This window comes from Gobio gobio (assembly GCF_949357685.1).
Source record: "Gobio gobio genome assembly, chromosome: 22".
Taxonomy (NCBI): domain Eukaryota; kingdom Metazoa; phylum Chordata; class Actinopteri; order Cypriniformes; family Gobionidae; genus Gobio; species Gobio gobio.
The window spans coordinates 25598737-25619345 of record NC_137118.1 but is presented as its reverse complement, the minus strand read 5'-3'; the positions used below and the strand labels follow the sequence as shown (position 1 = coordinate 25619345).

The 20609-nt window shown below is 39.3% G+C and overlaps 2 protein-coding genes across 2 annotated transcripts in view; both read left to right on the top strand.

The window, feature by feature from the left end:
- The first annotated feature begins 995 nt into the window (after positions 1-995).
- Positions 996-6252, top strand: nfil3 (nuclear factor, interleukin 3 regulated). Its single transcript, XM_079804194.1, has 2 exons — positions 996-1189; positions 4449-6252. The coding sequence occupies exon 2, from the start codon at positions 4591-4593 to the stop codon at positions 5977-5979; it is 1389 nt and encodes a 462-aa protein (XP_079660320.1). The 5' UTR covers positions 996-1189; positions 4449-4590; the 3' UTR covers positions 5980-6252.
- Positions 6253-7355: 1103 nt separating this feature from the next.
- The window catches only part of auh (AU RNA binding protein/enoyl-CoA hydratase), a 49930-nt gene continuing 36676 nt past the window's right edge, over positions 7356-20609 (top strand). The window contains exons 1-5 of the mRNA XM_079805297.1: positions 7356-7608; positions 13326-13393; positions 15451-15538; positions 16067-16153; positions 19315-19407. Of these exons, the coding sequence (XP_079661423.1) occupies positions 7389-7608; positions 13326-13393; positions 15451-15538; positions 16067-16153; positions 19315-19407 (556 nt within the window). The 5' untranslated portion in view covers positions 7356-7388. The remainder of the gene's footprint in view (positions 7609-13325; positions 13394-15450; positions 15539-16066; positions 16154-19314; positions 19408-20609) is intronic.

The window sequence follows — 20609 nt, the reverse complement described above, 5'->3', positions numbered from 1 at the left end:
ATTCTAATGAGCGTAAAGTCAGTCCATTTGCTTCTTGGTATAGGTCGGTATGTATATTTTTTAATAGGAAACTCTTTCTTGATGTGCACTTCAACAAATTGCTTGTCCACTGGATGGCGCAGTCGCACACTTCTTATTTAATGTAGGTCATCTTGGGCGCCACGTTGTGCAACTCCTTTAGTTTTAGGTTACATCACACATCCACACCTGTTATATCATATCGACCATTAGACAACCATACATTATATAGATCGGCAATGCCATAATAAATACATCAAACTAGTTTTATTTGTTGGGAAAAGGCATACTGCGTTTTGTGATGAGAAATACGAAATGGTTGAACTCTGTGAACATGTCATTTAAACGATTATGTAATAGCACGATTATGCATAACACCATTTATGCAAGTCTGTTTAAACGATATCCATTCGATTGCAAACTTTTCCTTTTCTTTAAATACCACTAGGTGGCTTAATTTCTTTCAAACAAAAGAGGTGCGGATATTTCGCTTACGACTGCATAAATGTCAGCCAAATTCGAAGTATTTAGATCATAATTAGAATAAGCATTTTTATATATAAGATTTACAATTATAATACTAGTTCTACTTCTGTATACAGCAATAATTATGATAATTAAAACAAATATTAGGCTAATAGTAACGCAGTATAGTCATGGTTTAAATGTAATGCTTATTTAGTAATGTTTGGCACGAGATTAATTTCTAGGTATTCTAAATCGCGTTGCCTGTTATAGTTTCATTGTACAAGATTCATTGTAAGCATTTCATATAAGAAAAGGGTTTCTTTAAATGCGTTCTTCAACTTTAGACTCCCCACTATGTTAAGTATCAAGGTTCATTCTTATGGAGACATTATTGCATATGTGCGCTAGACCACTATTAATGTGGAGCGCTTTATTGGCTGAAATCGGAAGATGCTGTATTTTGATTGGTCGCGAGAGGTGCCAGTCAACGGACGCTGCCAATACACTTCAGTAGTGACCTACTAACACAGATCCATGAGGCAGCAGTCACTCCGGCAGGAAAACGCACAGGAGAAACACAAGTATCATTTCCAGATGGGATTTGTATGACTGCTGCTGAAACACTTCTCGCTTTGAATGTTTGCATACAGGCCTTCATTATTTATCCCGGACCTCCGTCTAATTGGACGCTTGCTTATTAGAGGTAACTGCTTTCTTCTGTGGGGCTTATATGAATGGGTACATTAGGGGTTTCAACCGGTAGCCGGTGCTTATGGGCTGCAACAGAGGAATACAGTAAAGCAACTTTCAACGTGGTCTATTTTCAATATTTGCGCTATACTTGTTTTTCGCTCAATGCAGGCGTGTTCAACATCATGGTTACACACACATTTGTCCCGCACATTACTAGTATATTTGAGGGGTTGAGAGACGGGATGGTTGGCTAAGTGACAGTATTCATCTGGGTGTATCAAGCTCGCAGGTCAGCACATTAGAAATGTACACATTGTGCAAGTTAATTTAATACAGTGGATTTAATAGTTCATTCATTCTGAAATTAAAACCGCTTTAATAGTAAACGTACGTAAATTAAATTTCGCTCCGTTCTGTAGCTTAAACGAACGCTGTTTGCGTTCATTGTGTAATAGTGACTGATCAGTCCTTGCACAATAACGGAAGCTGGGACACTTCTGACACAAAAAACACCGCAACGGCACGACATCACAATCGAGCTGTTATCTAATGCTCAGCGACAACTGATAATTCTTCAGATAAATCTATATCTCGAATGTATCTGGTTAATGTTTCACGCGCACAGATTCGACTGTCCTGAGTGTGTTGTCGGGATGGGGTGAATGCATTAAAGGCCTGTCAAATAACAACACATCAAGGGTATGGTGTGTGTGTTCGCCTCTGCCTTGGAGGTAGCCTACCATTTTAAACCCGATTTAAGCTAACTTTGTTATAGCTCATCTCTTTATTATTCCATGGAGACATCCATAACACTCACTCAAACACTCACACTGTAGGCTATTCTCGGTTTGACTTTTGAGAAAACAATTTGTGACCATTATAGTACAAGAATACAAGCCTTTTCGTTGTTTTGTGGAGTTGAGAGATGTTTCGGTCGCATTTTTCTAGCGCCCGTGTATTAATTAATAAGTCTCTGATCAGCCACGTGTGATGCTGCTGCGCGCATTCCTTTGTTCCCTGCGCTCTAGTCTGCGCCTATATGGAGCCTGAGTTAAGCCTGGCTGTGTTTACACTCGCTTAGTGTTGTGATCCACCGCACTACTAGTTACTACGGAAAACTTTACAGTTTATGACCACAGCCCGCTATAGATGATGTAATTCCAGCTGTTTGATCTGCCCGTTAAAGGTCATTGTCAGATCTGCTCTTCAAATTTGTCTCTTGCAACGCATATCGGCCTCTATATGAACGCACTTCTTCGAAAGGGTTTCCGTATTTTAATTCAATCACGGCCACATTATACAAGCGCTTTGCGTTTGAAAGCTTGAGTTGCATTACTTTGAGCACGACCCTACTCAAAAATGGTGACATAATCGGGCGTCATTTGTAAATTACATTTTAATAAGCACGTTTCGCCCCGCGTAATAACAACATGTAACACTTTTTTTCCCCCGTCCTTCTTTTTAAAATGTGCACATTCTTACTTTTCTCATGTTTCAAATAAATCAAATTTGGTCCAGGGCTATTAACTATAACTAAAACAATAAAAAGCCGAATGAAATTAATAAATACATGTAAAATATAATTAACGGCTTCGTTTCTAATTTTTATTTCATTGGAAAAAAGTTGATTTAGCCTACTAAGAAAACAAAAACTTAAATAATTCATACACATTTTAGACGGATACAAAAGACAAAAACACAGTAAAATGATTAAAACTGTCAAACGATTAATCATGATTAATCGTATCCAAAAGTATATAATAATATATGTGCGTGTACTCTGTATAATTATTATGTATATTTGAAAACACACACGCATGCATGTATATATTTAAGAATTTTTTTATATTTACATATAAAATGTTTATATTTATATATAAGCCTACTATAAATTATATATATATATATATATATATATATATATATATATATATATATATATATATATATATATATATATATATATATATGTATATATATATATATATATATATGTATATGCAAAAATTTCTCATTTATTTTGGATGTAATTAATCGTGATTAATCGTTTGACAGCCCTACTTTAAACAGGAAGAATAAAAACTAATTAAATTAATAAAAATATAATTGTATCCCATACTCTATAATTGTGTTGTCATGTAAAGGGGCGTCACTAAAAAATATTTTCCTTATAATAATATTTCAGCAATCATGTCCTGTCTGTTTTCTGTTTATGATCAGAACTAGCGATACCAGACCGCAAACAAATCACTCTTTTGATCTAATCAGGTAAACGGGTTTGCAAATCATCTGAAAGAGATTCGAGATTCGTTCAGACAGTTCACTCACATTTGCAACGATTGCTCACACCATAATGGGATTCTTCATAAAACAGAAAACAAAAAGAGTGCTTGATGAGGTAGATATTTACCTACAAGGGAACAAAACTTGCAAATGTTTTCCCTCGACGAGCAGCTCTTTATTGCGCATGCTGCTAGTGAATCAAACTGTATTGCAGGTAAAGACACCTGGTATTAAGATGCGTCCTGGTCGATCAGATCACAAGTGGACGATGTTTATACAGGTGTAAACGGGGTCTAAAACATTTTGAGCTTGTCCACTTTCGATCACTTCCAGAGGTAGTGGAAAACGCATTAGACCGGATTGCTTTCGTAGTGTGCTCGAATGCGTTCAAGCATCCACAAAAGATGCCTACTCTCCACCTACTGACCTAATGCCTGAACATTATGGGTAACGCACTAGCCAGACGGGATTTAAACTTTGTTGGCTGGAGACCTAAGTTTGGTTTGAAGACAAAAAAACACACCAAGCACTCTCCCCATTCCTAACACGCGTTCACAGCGTTTGGCATGTTCTTGCGGCTGTCAGGGCAGAAACGAAAGCTGATACTCTCTGTATGTTTTTCTGTTGTCTCTGTGCGTTCATATGTAAATTGCGCACGCTTATTTTGTCCATTAGATCGGAAGATCTGAAAAAGCCCATTCATTTACCCGTAGACCCTCCCCTCGAAGAAATCAGGACAGAAGTGGTTGAAAGTGGACAAAAGAGGTGTAAACGGGTATAAGTCTCCCTCGTATAGTTGTTATCCGATAGACCAAAACGCATCTTAATACCAGGTGTAAACAGGGCCTTATATCCATAGCAGTATCAAAAATAAGTCTGGAGAAACTTTTGTGAGGGGGTGGGGCAGGGAGGTGGGATTCCTGATGAAATGCTTGAAATGATCCTGACCATCTTAGATGATGATGTGTCTGTTTTTATCTCCCCAGATCCATTAAAAAAGTTCCCTGGAACTGACTTCACAAAGAGGACACGCATGACTTCTGTGGTACTTGGTCTACGATGAGATGTTTACTTAAAACCGAAGTCAACTAATGAGCTTATGCAGTCTTGTTGACAACATTTTGTAATATGCAAGCCATTAAGAAGGAGCCCTCATGCACTGGGCCCTATGGTGGAGAGGATGCCTTGGTGCTGGCAGTGGCTTTGCAAGGGACAGACCAGGACCTGATCAACCACAAGTTGTCCACATTGCCCTTTAAGACCAAGTCCACCACCTGTCGCAGAAAACGCGAGTTCATACCAGATGAGAAGAAAGACAACCTGTATTGGGAGAGAAGGCGCAAGAACAACGAAGCAGCCAAGCGCTCAAGAGAAAAGCGCAGACTCAACGATATGGTTCTGGAGAACAAGCTCATGGCCCTCGGGGAAGAGAACGCATCGCTGAAATCCGAGCTTCTGTCCCTTAAACTCAGGTTTGGCCTAGTGAGTTCAGCAGCTTATGCTCAGGAGGTGCAGAACATTTCCAGCGCCACTGCTGCACTCTACCAGGACTTTATCCCAGACAGTGTCAGCAAGGGTTCTTACCCAAATGAAATGGAACCAGCGCGTTTGACCAGCAGCTGCATATCGGTCATCAAGCACTCACCTCACAGCGCCTTGTCTGATAGATCCGACTCAAGCACGGTGACCCAAAGGAGCCCACTTATAAATATTTCCAGAACCCCTGATAGCATCAAACAAGAACCCCTGGAAACCGGCAGATATGCCAAAGACAGGGCCAGTCCATATGAACTGTACAGGAACTACCTTAGTAGCCCTTTCCCCGGGAGCTTGTCCCAGCCATCTCCGTTCTTGCAAATCACCAGATCCTCTAGCAATTCGCCACGAACATCTGATGGCGATGACGGGGCCGTAAGCAAGTCCTCAGATGGAGAGGACGAACAGCAGGTCCCAAAGGGTCCAGTTCCACCCAGGGCTGATTCACAGAGTGTGATTGTTTCGACCCTCAGAGTGCCGGATGCCAGTGCCTCAGCTTTGCCCCACAAGTTGAGGATCAAAGCCCGGGCCCTCCAGATCAAAGTGGAGGCTATTGATCCCGACTATGAATCATCTGACAAGGCCTCCTTTCCCATTGACATGTCTGCAAGTAGATGCTACCAAATGAGTCAGTACGCTACACCCGAGTATATTCAGTCATCTCTTAGCCCCATGTCCTTCCAGGTGACCAATGTTCAGGACTGGAGTCACCAGCCGAAGGAGTGGCACAGTGATCACCAGGAGGCCTCAACTGGCTTCAAACACCGGCAAAGTCCAGACTCACAAAGACCTATGCCTAACAAACTCATTGTCGACCTTAGCAACGACTCGTATGCCAACTCCGAATCTGAGAATTTATACTTGAAACAGGGCATTGCCGATCTGTCGGCAGAAGTGGCCACCTTGAAAAGACTGATTACAAAGCAGCAGGGGTCCGTAATTGAGTTCACAAAAAGCACTACTGAAATCGACTCGTTTTGAAAAGGATGTTTCTGATACGGAGTTCTCTCTATTTGCACAACGCCTGTTTTCCACTGTGTTCGCTACTGCACTGTGCGGTTGTTATGGTGTCAAAAGGCTGCACTTCATTGAGAAGAATGGTGTTTTGTGCACTTACTGTTGTAGTTTGGCGTGTCTTCTTGATGACTCCATTTGTAGCCCAAAAGCCAAAAATTGGGCTACTGTTAATGTTAACTTCTCTAAATGTATTGTACATTGTATGTTCTCTTTTGTTTACAATAAATGCAAGCACTGAAATACTTGTCTCTTCCCCCTTTCTCTCTCACCCAGGAAAGTATTTTGTCATTGCAGCTTTTAAAGCACATTTACTATTGAATATTTAGTCTATTTGTGGTTATAACATTTATAAGTATCATTATATATAATACAATGAACACACTGTTATATCCACATAAGTTATAATGTATTCTAGTTCCTATAATTATGATGTATTATAAGGTTCATATCTTGACACTCTCTACACAATATCTTACATCTTTTTAATTACTGTCAAGTTACATAAACATCCAAAAGGCTTTACAAATTGGTCATAATATTTATTTATAAGTGGTCTTTGACTGCTTTAAGTAATGTCACATAAGTCTTCTTTTAAACATCCATAATATGAATGGATTATGACACATTTGCAGTGTTGTAATATCAAGACAACTATATTGCATTGTTTAAGCTACCAGTGAACTTAAAACTAGCTCACACTGAAAATAGCATTAGCCTCACAGGAAACATTGAAAAAATGAACGACCACCTAACTATAATATGCAGATCTTAATGTCAATATAACTATCCATCATAACTTAGGAGGATATAACAGTGTTTGTTGTGTAATAAATCATCATACGCTCAAAAGTAGCCGAGAAGTTACGAGAAGATATAACATATTCTAAGGGGTTATTATAACTTATAAGGCATTATGCATGCACTAAGAATACATTACCAATACAGGCTTCATAAAGCGTAACCTAAATGTTTTCAGCGTATGATATAACTTTGATAAAATACATTTTATAATCAGGTAAGAGTATGGGCTAATGGGCTCAGACCATTTTCAGTAATCATCAGGAATGTTTATGTTTGTGGTGGTGGTTCAGGAACCCGAATTAATTTGATCAAATGCTAAAAAGCGTCTGCTAAATGAACACATGTAAAAAGGCAATGACAAATGGTGTACAGGTCTTTATAAATGTATTATTTAAATTATATAGGCTATACATTATAACTAAAAAACTGTGTGCTGCTGAAGTGCATGACGGTCTGGGCAAATCCAGCTTTTTTTTCTTCAGAGAAATCCCGGCGCCCCAGAGACAGCAGTCACGTGACCACAGAAATACGTCACTCGCAGTTCAGAGTTGAAAGTCAAGGAAAGCTGCAGCATGGCGGCTTTAGTGAGGTGCAGAGTGCTGTTGCAGCCTTTACGATGTCAAACAAGCATTATCAACGGCGTGTGCAGATCGGACAGCGTTTTGCATACGTTTCTAACCCCGAGGGTTCATTGTGCGCGTCACTCTTTCAACGGAGGTGTCCGACTGTACAGCTCCGACGTAAAGTCTGGAGATGACCTTATCGTTAGATACCTGGACGGTGATGACTCAGGTAGACAACAAGATACAGATCACATAGTTGTGTAGGCTATTAAAATCATAATATATTTAGAAATATATTATATATTCTCCTGTGTTGTTGGCGTATGTTTTTTAATTGTAACAAATCAGATCAACAAGTTTCAATCAAGTTTCGTCCACCTTCCCAAATGCACGTTATTGTACAGAAAAAAACAAATAAATAAATACAAGGACCATAAATGGTTTTGCCAGAACCTCAGCTCTGTTGAACATAACAGTACCAAAGGGTTGAAGGGATAGGGATCTTTATGATGTCCCAAACAAGCACTTATTTTCTTTTGGAACATAAAAATTACATGGAGATTTATGGAAGACTTTTCCATGTCCCTCAAAAATATTAATTTTGGGATTTAAGATAAACACAATGGCTCATTTCAGAGAAATTGTTTAAACTTTTACAGAAACCATTAACATTTACAGTACAACTTTGTACTTTGTATTTGTCTGTTTTCTTGTATCTTTTCCAATGTTTTTTTATTTCTTGTTCGCTCAGCATTTTTCTGTTTTTAATTGTCATTACTTGAAGCCACTGTTTGTACTCTGCTTGCTCACTTTTAGGAAAACAGTATGAATGGCAATGATAGATTGACATTGCTTTGTGTGTTGCGGGAAGTGGTCTATAATATCTTAAATTCATCATCATTACTAATTGAATCACTAGAAGTTTTTGGTTGTCAGAATAATAGCCTCATGAAAAAATGTTAAGAATAATATTCAGACTATGGGCCCTATCTTGCACCCAGCGCAATTGACTTTGTACACCGACGCATGTGTCATTCCTATTTTGCACCCGCGCAAAGCGCGCTTTTCCCTCCACAGAAGCACGTCGCTAAACTAGTGAATGAACTTGCGCTACCTGGGCGGTTCAGCGCAAAAAAGGAGGCGTGTTCCGGCGCAAACAATCCCTGGTGCTATTTTGCTGTTCCATTAAACAATTGCGCCACTGACCAGAAAAAACCTAGTCTAAAGTCAGTGGCGCGTTGCGCGTTGTTCATTATGCTATTTTAAGGGCGCATGCTTGACCATAATGTATAGCGTGCACAACGCGCATACACTTTGCTCATGTAATCTACACAGAAGCAACAGTTATTTTTGCAAATCATAAATTGTTACACTAAAAAAATATTAACACATGAGATGACGGAAATCATTGTGGTGTGCCACGAAGATGTGAAAAAATAGGCATAAATCTAGCTTACAAATGATTCAGGCTAATTGTAATAATTAAGGATAAGACCTGTTTGCCCAATAGTGGCAAGACATATATGTATAAGGACATCTGACAAATTGGTTTGTCCGTCAAGAACCAGGAAAAAAAATCGACTGAAAAACTGAAAAAACTGAAAGACTGAAAAAAAAAAGACTGTGAAATCACCTTTACCATAATGTAAACCATTACAACTTCACTTCTCTGTCTTTCACTGCTCTTACAAGAACATCAGTCTCCTCGGCTGTGAACCGCTCCTGGCGTGCGCCTGGTAAATACGCCATAATAATAGCAATCCATAATGGAACTTGCGCACCTGCTTTTAAAGGGAATGTTGGATGACGCTCGGATTGGTTTATTCACGTTACGCCCAAACCAGAATAATGAAGCTACTTCAGACCAACCCATTTTAGATTTGCGCCGGGCGCAAGAGCCATTTATCCCGCAAGGAAAATAGCAACAGCGCCGAGACCCGCCCACAAAGTTACTTGCGCTTCGCGCGTTGACACTTGCGTTTCAGATCGTTAAAATAGGGCCCCATATGTTAATATGAGTAATATTAATAAAAGGTAATTAATTGATTAATACTTATTTAGGATATGCTCATATCGAAAAGTTACGATAGCCAAATAAAAATATCGATACTAAGGAGGTGGGTTTTTTTACCAATAATTTTGTTTATTTAAAAAGATTATTTAATGCGTACAATACGAATAACCTAGCCTAGTTCAGACGTGTTTTTATACATTTCTCACATATGCCGTCACCGTCAGGTATGTGTTCCTACCATTATGCCGCCGCTGGTCTGCCGTCTCTATCGTTCTCATTCAAAAATAGACACGGATTATCTGCGACGGAAGGGTAGACTGCCCCTTCTTCAGGGTAGTCTTAGAAATGTCACGATCCACTCGCTATATCAAGAGTGGTGTCTGACTGCACAGCTCCCACTTTAAAGCTACACTGTGTGATATTTTCCCCCATCTAGTGGTTAAAAGGTATATGACCATCCAGTGAATATTAGTTTCTCTTCCTCTCAATTCCGATTTCGTCTTAAAGGGTTAGTTCACCCAAAAATGAAAATTCTGTCATTAATTACTCACCCCCATGTCGTTCGACACCCTTAAAGGTCCCGTTCTTCGTGTTTTTTTGAAGCTTTGATTGTGTTTACAGTGTGCAATATAACATGTGTTCATGTTTCGCGTGTAAAAAAACACAGTATTTTTCACACAATGTACTTATCTGTGTACCGCTGTTTCCGCTGTCCTAAAAACGGCTGGTGATTTCCTCTTTCTATGAAGTCCCTCCTTCAGAAATACGTAACGAGTTCTGATTGTGCAAGCGCTTACCGTGTTGTAATTCGACCGCAGCTTAGCGCACGTGCCAGCAGTTCCTGTGTTATGATTCGACAGCAGCTTAGCGCACGTTGGAAAGGTCACGCCTCTTAACGGAGAGATGTATGCGTTCAATAATCTCTACAGCGTCCCTGGGAAAGCCAAACAAAGGTGATTTGACTCCTGGATGAAAATAACAGCGTCTCGACGACATGGCGATAAACACACTCAACGCAACAGTTCCTTTTCTCCACGCGACACGTCCGCTTCTCCACGTGGGACAGCAACAAGACCGCGCCCCCTTTTTCGCGTTTCTTTGTGGGCGGAGGTTAGTCTGTTCTACTGCTCTACTGACGTAATTAAAGAAGGAAGTACCAGGATGTAGTCCAAGCCAGCCGTTCGCTGTAGGCTTTGAAAGGGAACTTCTGTTAAATAAAATATCTCGCTTGGCATTGAACTTTGAGCTTTATAATTTTACAGGTATTATTTATGCTCTAACAGCAACATTACACACTAACTAAAGTTTGAACAATGGGATCATGCGGAATGGGACCTTTAAGACCTCCGTTCATATTCGGAACACAAATGAAGATATTTTTGTTGAAAGCTGATGGCTGAGAAAGGCTTCAGATAGGCCTCCATTGGCATTCAGTACATTTACACTCACAAGACCCATAAAAGGCACTTAAAACGTTGTTACAAAGTCCATCTCACCACAGTGACTCTACAATAATTTTACGATGCGACGACAATAGTTTTTGTGCGCAAAAAAAAATCAAAATAACACCTTTATCCAACTTGTTCTTGTCTTCCGTGTGTGCCTCCACGACGCATGCGCGAGAAAATGACGTAGCGCCGGGGTTCGGGAATCCATGAAATGCACACTTAAGTCCGATTTTGAGCACTACGCCGAGACCTAAAGCACAATCAATGTAGAATTCAACAGCTTAGATACGCGCGTCTTCCTCTGCTTGTGAACAAATCGCTTCTGGGTCATGTGTCCGAACGCCGGATCTGCGTCATATTCTCGCGCATGCGTCGTGGAGGCACACACGGAAGACAAGAACAAGTTGGATAAAGGTGTTATTTTGATTTTTTTTTGCGCACAAAAACTATTGTCGTCGCATCGTAAAATTATTGTAGAGTCACTGTGGTGAGATGGACTTTGTAACGACGTTTTAAGTGCCTTTTATCGGTCTTGGGAGTGTAAATGTACAGAATGCCAATGGAGGTCTATCTGAAGCCTTTCTCAGTCATCAGCTTTCAACAATCCGAATATGAACGGAGGTCTTACGGGTGTCGAACGACATGAGGGTGAGTAATTAATGACAGAATTTTCATTTTTGGGTGAACTAACCCTTTAACTCCTACGGTGGCCGATTTAGTCCAAGATAAATATGGCTTCCGTTCGACCTCGTCCACATTCGGCACGGTGCCATCGAGTGTTAAAACGTGAAAGGCGAAGCTTGAATTCACGGGTATGTCCCTCTTTGGCTGATGTACTTTCAAGATGGAGGGGCAACATGGCGACCTGCATTCGAACCCATTACCGTATGTATTTTCAATGGCATATTATAAACTTACGAGAATACTTTATTACTTGAAAGAAGTAAATATGCATTAATGAGCACATATATTTTTGAAAGAACTAAGTGTTTTTAGCTAAGAACAAACTAAAAAAAGTTACACAGTGTAGCTTTATGTCTGGAGAGGACCTTATCATTAGTTACCTGGACGGTGATGACTCAGGTAGACAAAAAGATACAGTGATTGATCACAGAGTTGTGTAGGCTATCGGATTCTTGTAGGCTACGTGTTGCATCTAACCTCGGTCACTCAAAGCAACGCAGCCTCTAGGGATGGGTGTATCGATACTGATGTGAGGATCGAATAATTGTGTAGTATAGAACTATTTTCCTGCTCATCTGATCCATGATTTGAACACACGCAAATGCTGCAATGCAGAACCAATCAATCACAGAGAGAGCGTTCGCTCACTGCAGAATGCAGACACTGTATTCAAACAGTCCGAGTTTCCCAAAAGTATCATAAGTAACCATGCTTTAGAAAACGCACCCCAGAACAATGTTTATCAGAAGACAAAAAGTTTTATTTCACAATAAACAAATTGAAATTGTAGCCTACATATTGTGCAATTACACTTATTTAAATGCAATGTTAAAAGTTCATATTGATATTGTTTTATTCTGTAACTAATGTTAATATAAATTATACACTTTCAGAATAAAAAGGTTGCATGTTATGGGTGCAACAGCCTGTCACTGGCAGTCCCTTATGAAAACCATGTTTTTACTACAGTGACCGTAGTTCAACTATTTGTATATTTTCCATGGTTACCACTACAAGTAAACATATTTTAACCATGTGTAAACAAAAAAATATAGTCTAATAAATTGCAATTAAGGCATATTTAATGTTAAAATGCCTTTTAAATATGATGTCAAGTGGGTATCTTTACCTTTATCTTTAATTTAAAAGTTCAGTTTAGAATTATCATATCGGTATTGATATCGGCGATACTGTCCTTGAAAGTATCTGTATCGTATTGAAAATAAAATAAGGGGTATCGCCCATCCCTAGCAGCCTCTCTCTCTCTCTCTCTCTCTCTCTCTCTCTCTCTCTCTCTCTCTCTGCACTGCCCCATACTTCATTGGCTTCAGTGCCTGGTACAAGTGTCAATCATTTGTCCTTGACAAATGCCTGTGTTTAGGATTTAATATCTGCTCATTAACCTTACCCCAACACAACATATTTTCAATTAAATGTTCTTAACTTGTTTTTTATTTATTTTAGATTGTCTTGTCATTTTCAGAGAGTTTCGGTTGTCATGTCACTTATGATTTTTTTATTTTATAATGCTGTTCATTTTACTGCATTTTTTGGTAACACTTTATTTTACAATGTCCTTGTTACATATGTTACATGTGCTTACTATAGTAATAATAGTAAATCATGTATAATTACATGCAACTAACCCTCACCCAAAACCTAACCCTATAGTCAGTACATGTTAATTCATTTTACTCAGTATTTAAATATATAATTACTCTGTAACAATGACACCTTAAAATAAATTGTAAGTTTATTAAGAAATTGTTTTTTGTAGTCTAACTGTTCTTGTGTTTTTAGGGATTGTTGTTTTGGGGATTAATCGCCCTGCATCTAAAAATGCCATCAGCAAAAATCTTGTTATGATGGTGAGTATTTGTAAAATGTTACTTGTCAAAATGTATTAGAATGTAATAGAATAACAGTCGGGTTCTGGATGTAAAAGCTCCGTTAATTTCATCCATTAGGAAATTGATTTTTGAACAATAACTTCGAAATCTTAAAAGACAGACCTACTATGAGCCACAAGGTCTTTAATCGATAGTATTTCCTCTGTTAAAGATGCACCCCACATTATTTCAACGAATTTTTTAAAATATGCTGGTTTAATAGTGAAATTCCTGGCGAAAAACTACATTACCCATGATACTTTACAGAAAATAACACCAATCAGAGAGTTGTAAAAACCAACAATAATAATAATAATTGTTATTAGTAGTATTATTATTACATTGAGACATAGCTAAATCTACTGTACAGCAGTAATATATTTCTGTTAAATTCTGTAAAACCGAACATTTATTTTGTGCTTCTGTGCCATTCATTCACACAGAGACACATAACATGCAGGATTAATATTTAAATAGTCTTTTGCGGTTTAATATTCACAGACACTAGTATATATATAGGGCTACAGTCTGGAGCCCTGTGCTTAGATAAACACGGAAGCGACTGAAAGCAGCTGTAATCGGTACTACAGAAATGCTGGTATCGTCACATTTTCAAAATTTCAGTACCGACTTGGTACCGTAGTACAGGTACTTGTGACATCCTTAGTGCAGTCTTGTACCTTTTATATTTTTGTCAGATTTTTTTTTGCTTTAAATCAAAGTTTGTAGTGTTATGATCATAGACTGTAAAAAAAATATGGACGTAGTGTTCGTGACGTCACCCATAGGATTCTGAAGAGCAGTTTTGAAGGGTAAAGTAGGGTCGAGCTGGTCATTGCCATCTTGGCAGCACGTCATCGCGCGTCACTCCCGGATAATAGAAAATGGGCAAAGAAGCAGGACGTGGGTGAAGCTGAGGTGACGCGATGACTAACAGACAGCAGATAAATGGCTATCCACCTGTCACTCAAAGTGGCCACGCCCTTAATTATGCTGGACTTTAAGGCTTAATAATAATGTAAACTACATAAGTTATAAAAAAAAATGTACCCCCTCACAGTTGTCATGAAGGGCAAAATTAGCCGTATAGACCAAATCCACAATTTGTTACAGGCTGTAAACATGTTTTTTTTCTCCTTTAAAGTTGGGCATTTTAACATGGGGCTCTATGAGATTCTACTCCCTTCTGGAGCCTGTCCTTAGTGGCCAGTCGATGAATTGCAGTTTAAGTCACTTCCGTATTGGCTTCAAGAGAAACTGCGGGAGGTTGCCTCTTGGTTATGATTCACCTCATAGCTGATTTGCTTGGTTCATGGCTTATAACCAGGGCCTAAAACTACCTTTTTGCCACACCTGCCAATGGCCGGTAATTTAAGAAAATTGACTGGCTATAAGTATTTTTTTTACCAGCCATGAAACATAGAATAATCCTTATTAAAGCTATAAAAGTTATTCAGTCAATATCAGTTAGTGATTTATTTTAGTCTTTTGTTGTTTGATTAACATTAAAAACACAGACAGCAGCAGGTTTATTAGGCTGTTATTTTTTCATAGAATGTCATCCATTTTGAAACTAAATGAAAGCATGGCTTAGATTAGTCTGCAAATGATGTCTCAGGTAGGACAAAAACACGCAAGGAGAAGCGTTAGGATAATAAAACCTCCGCAATCACAGACATTCGCTTTCAGATGGAATTGAAACTATTGAGTTTGCTGAAAAACAGTAGGTAATTTGCTCTGGAGTTTTTACTGAGGTTGTGTGATAAAAACACATACTTGGCAGATTCGGACGGGATTAAAATCGCAAAGTACGTCTGAAACATGAATTTCTCGAATGTCCCCCTGAAAAACTGCTCCCGTCCGAATATGGCTTATGTTGAAATTGTACCAATTCCTTGAACTATGAAGGGCCTTGATAGATTCCATGCAACAGTGCCCAAATGAGCACAGATGAGTTTGATTGAATAACAAATAAGAGCTTTGACCAACATAATGTCCCCCCTTTTGTGATTTCTTTATGATTTAATTTTTGCCAGATGTCCGAAGCCGTAGAGTCATTGAAGACGAACAACAAAGTGCGTACTGTAATTTTATGCAGTATGGTGCCTGGAATATTCTGCGCAGGTATGTAGGCATTGAAGTCATTAATCGGTTGTATATAACTTTTCAGGATTTGATGTTGGTATGATATTATTATTTATTACACACAGTCAGAAAATGGGCAGATTGGTGGTGAAAAAACTGGTCATATGGATGGGAATGTGGGACAACAAAAACACAAGTACATGCAAATTCAATTTCATATTAAAAAGATGATTGAACACACAAAAAAGGGCACACAAATTTAGACTCAAAATTAAAATGGTTTACATGATCAGAAGAAATGTAACCGCAGCTTTGTAACATGTTTATTTATTAAAAAAGTAAATTGGGTATAGTAAATAAATACATTTATTTTCTTTTTTTTGGTCTATAAATGTAAAGTTTTAGTAAATTTCCATTGAGTTTAATCAACTCCCCTTTAAATTTGACAAGGCAAAAGTGCATTATACTACACACAAAAATGCCTGTGTGGTTACAGTTCCATTACTTTTTGCACTAGAAAAACAATGGATTTACAATAACACAAATTTGCATTGTTTGTCTGAACAGGTGCAGACTTAAAAGAAAGAGCAAAGATGCACCAGAGTGAAGTAGGACCTTTTGTTACTAAAGCAAGGACACTTATAACAGAACTTGGTAAGTTCAACGGTTGAAAACACTAATGCCAAATCTTGAGCTATGCCTCAGAATAAATTGATCTCAGCAATTATTAAGTTATCCCCTTAAAGGTCCCATGGCATGAAATTTTCATTTTATGAGGTATTTCAACATTAATATGAGTTCCCCTAGCCTGAATATTGTCCCCAAGTGGATAGAAATGTTGATCGGTGTAAAACCGAGTTCTGGCTGTCTTTCTCTGCCTTTGAGAAAATGACAGGCCAGACGAGCCAATCCTGAAGTCTCCTGGTTTGACGTCCAAGCAGGAACGGTTACCTCCCTTTCCTCCGCCCAGAGAATCTGGCACGCCCATGCAAACGCTCGAGAGATCATTGTTTGTAAACGAGTGAATGCTGGCAGTTTCTCAGTCTTTTTTCAGTTCCTTCTGATCTGTGATCAGTGATTTCTTATGTGTAGCTAATTATTTATTATTCGTGTACACACTGCGGCTTCTCTCTCTCCCGACAGAACGGTGTTTTCGTGTTTTCTATCTTATGAGTCAGTGTTTTTGTACGTCCTCGTCGCGTCTATCGGTTCTTAAATGTGCATACAGTCGGGAGTTTCTGCTCAACATCGGCAGAGCCACATCTTTAGAGATAAACATCACACACGCCGAAGCTCGGCCTTCAACATCCCCGACCCCCAGTACTGCATCTGGCCCACAGCGGAGGCACCAAACGCGGCGCGAGATTAAGCAGAGGGTATCCGGCTAGGCTAGCCAGCTTTCCCTACAATAAACTGGATTACATTCGATTACTGCTGTTGTGTCTTTGTTTGCGCTGTGTACTCAATGCGCGTCACTGGTGCTTTTCATATGATTGGAACATATCTAGAAATAATGCTTTAATCAACACTTACTAACTCGTTCATCTCGCTGTAATGGTACATTGCATGTGTTACAAAGTTGGTAGAATAATGATGAAGACGGACTCGGCGTGACTGGGACTCGTGTTTATTCAGAACTCTCAGATACAAACACAATAAACTCGCGCTGACAGACAGCGCTCTCACAACTCTGTAGTTACTATAAATAACTTTGTTAGCAATCGCTCCGTCTCCATGATGTCCGGTTCGCGAACGAATCATTCTTTTGAATCGGTTCTTTTTATTGAACCGAACCAGTTCACCAAATCGGACTGAATCGTTCTAAACGGTTCGCGTCTCGAGTCAGCGCTGATCCATAATTTACTAAAGTTACAAACTTTCTGACATGAGTGACAGCCCCTCCGACTAGAAATAGACTAATAACCTGAAGTATATGCTGTAACTACAACAGTTCACCCTGAACTGAGACATGCTGAGAGAACTGATGTGAAGTGAACTCAGGTCCATCCGTCTCTCTGGCAGCAGCTCGTGCGTCGTAGCCCTCTTTAAACCACGCCCCCTCCGCTCATTTCAAATGCAAAGATGTCAGCCAATCACAACAGTGGGCGTTTTTACTGAAGTCTCACAGCAGACTCTCTTGAAACAGGGCAGTCAGCCACAGGGCAAACAGCAGTATAGAAAAAATGCCTTTTATTTCTAAATTATGACATTTTATGATGTAAAAATCATACTAAAAATATAAGTACACCTCAGGAAACACTATAAAATAATAGAAAAATGCCATGCCATGGGACCTTTAAGTTATCAGATTTTCATACACAGTCACATTTTGGGTTATTGTGTAATTCTAAAATGTACAGTACATACCAGTAGCAGAGATGGGTAGTGTTTGGAAGAGTTCAATTTTATTAACAAATTGTTTATCTAGTTTACATCATACACCAGGTTCTTTATTTAGGGCCCTATGGTTTCCACGATACGGAATTGCGGAATCTAGTCATAAAACGGAATTTACTGTATAACACAGAATTTTGCGGAATTTGTAAAATATGTTTGTTAAAAAGCAGGTAGCAGTGTTTTCAGCCTCTGACACCTCGCTATACGAGTACATGAATGCATGAACTTAATCTCCAGAGTCACTCTTCACTTCAGTGAGCCAATCAGCAGTAAGGGGCGTGGTCCAGGGTTTCCGTTGTCCGGTAATTACCGGACATTGGCCGGGAAAAAAATTAAATGTCCGAAAAAATTAAATCTTTTCGGTCAAATTGTCAGATTAAAATTTCAGATTAAAATCTGACAAATAGCTCTCCAAATCTGACAAATAGCTCTCCAAGAATATGCAGAACCAGCGATCAGAAGGATTGTTTGCCATTTTACAAGCCTTGAGTCTGCGGACACCGCTCCTCTTATCGATACCGTAAGCCTGCGACGTGATGCCCTCGCTGTCATGACAGCGCTCCGTGGCTATGGAGGATTGCATTTCTCCACAGCCTGCGAAGTCCTATGTGATTTCAGCGAAATGTATCCAGAGTGGACCAAGCTCGCCAAGATAGCCTGTGTAATCCCTGTCTCGAGTGTTCCTGCAGAGAGGGGGTTCTCACTGCAGAATCGGATCAAGACGAAGCAGCGAAGTCGCCTTGCGGAGAACAAGGTTACGCGGCTTATGCGCATTGCAAGTTGTGGAGAGACACTGCGACTTTTGATTTTAAGTCGGCAGCTGCACAATTCAGCACTGCAAAAAAGCGTAAAAAGTAGCCAAAAATGACGCGAGACAATGTTATAGGCCTAGTCATTTGTTTGTTCAAGTTCATTTGACAAGGAGTCATTTACACGGTGGCCAATTTAAATGTTACCAACTAAATGAGACATACTGAGTTTATAATTAAATTTGCTTGAGTAAAAACAATGCTATATTCGGATATTTTATGTGGGGAAGGGGGGTTGGTTTGTTAAACTATGAAATGTGAAACCATAGTAAAAAAAATTGGTTGATTGACGCCAATCGGACGTTCATGTTTTTTTTCCCGTCTATTTAAAAGTTAGGCTAATAAACATGTTGCATATACGGCCTGATTATGTCATTTTTTTAAGTTACATAAACTGCTTTCAGTTTTCCTCAACTTGAATAATTAAGAGGCGATATTTGACCGGCATATCATCAAAATGTCCGGAAAACGAAACCTCTGCCGGTCACTTTGACCGGCACCATTTTTTTCTAGCGGAAACTCTGGCGTGGTCACTTATGATTGGGGGAGGAGAGAAAGTGAGCCAATCAGCATTAAGGGGATGTAATTGATGATTTTTTTTTTTTTTAGGTACTCTTCCCATGCCAACGATTGCAGCTATAGATGGGGCAGCTCTTGGAGGGGGTCTTGAAATGGCTCTTGCCTGTGACATCAGAGTGGCAGGTACAATGCCTCTTTTATCTGAGCATTTCTTAACGGAATAGTTCACCCAAAAATGAAAATTATCCCATAATTTATTCACCCTCAAGCCATCCTAGGTGTGTATGACTTTCCTCTTTCAGCCGAACACAATCAGAGTTATATTAAATTATATCCCGGCTCTTCCAAGCTTTATAATGGGAGTGAATCGATTTTTTTGAAGCTCCAAAAAGCGCATCCATCCATTTTTAAGGGGTCTTGAACTGGCTTTTTAAAAAATGTTATACTGTTGTCTGGGGTCAACTTATGACGTTCTCGTGGTTTTTACATTAAAAAACTTCATAATGAATAAGTAAAAGTAATTGGCTATTTTCTACCCTGGTTTTGAGGCTCTCTCAAGACACGCACGGTTTTGATGGGTGTGCCGCACTGAAGACTTGGAAGTAAACGCCCACGGCTAGGATTGGATAAGATTTGCATATTTAATGAGCTTTATCTTCCCTCAGTACATGTTAGAATTGTTTTGAAAGCGTCTGGGGAAGAGCTCACAGGACTCGCAAAATGCCTTTATCAAACAAACACAATGATTCATCTCTCATCCACCCGCGATTAATTGGAATGTTATTTTTTTATTACTTGGCCGGCCCGATTGGTGAATAACCGCGACCCGTACACACACAGGAATGTTATTTCACTATTTATTATCACACGTGAGCTGGAACCGGCATGCTTATTGCTCTGTAGCGCGATCCGTTTAGCTCCATGAGTCGGTGGGCGGGGCTACAGAAGCAGACGTACATATTTATCTGTTGAGGTGGTGTTTTTGCATTCTATGACGTCAATGGACGACATATTCTGAGATTGAGCGTTTTCTGGGCTTGGTGTCAATAAAAGCTTTTCTTTGACTAACAAGGAAGTTTTCAGCTCCGAAACTTACAGGATATTCTTATATCACGATGAACTTTTATATATCAAAGGCTCAAGGGAAAGTTGATTTCTCAATTCATCACCCCTTTAAAGGTAATCCATATGGCTCCAGTGGGTTAATAAAGGCCTTCTGAAGTGAAGCCATGCGTTTTTGTCAGAAAATGATCCACTTTTAAAACTTTATAAACTATAATTATAGCATCCGGCAACCGCTGACCGCGCTATAACGATAGAGTCGACTATTCAATGCCATTACAAAACTAGGAAGAGCCAGGTTATTTTTTTTATATAACTCCGAT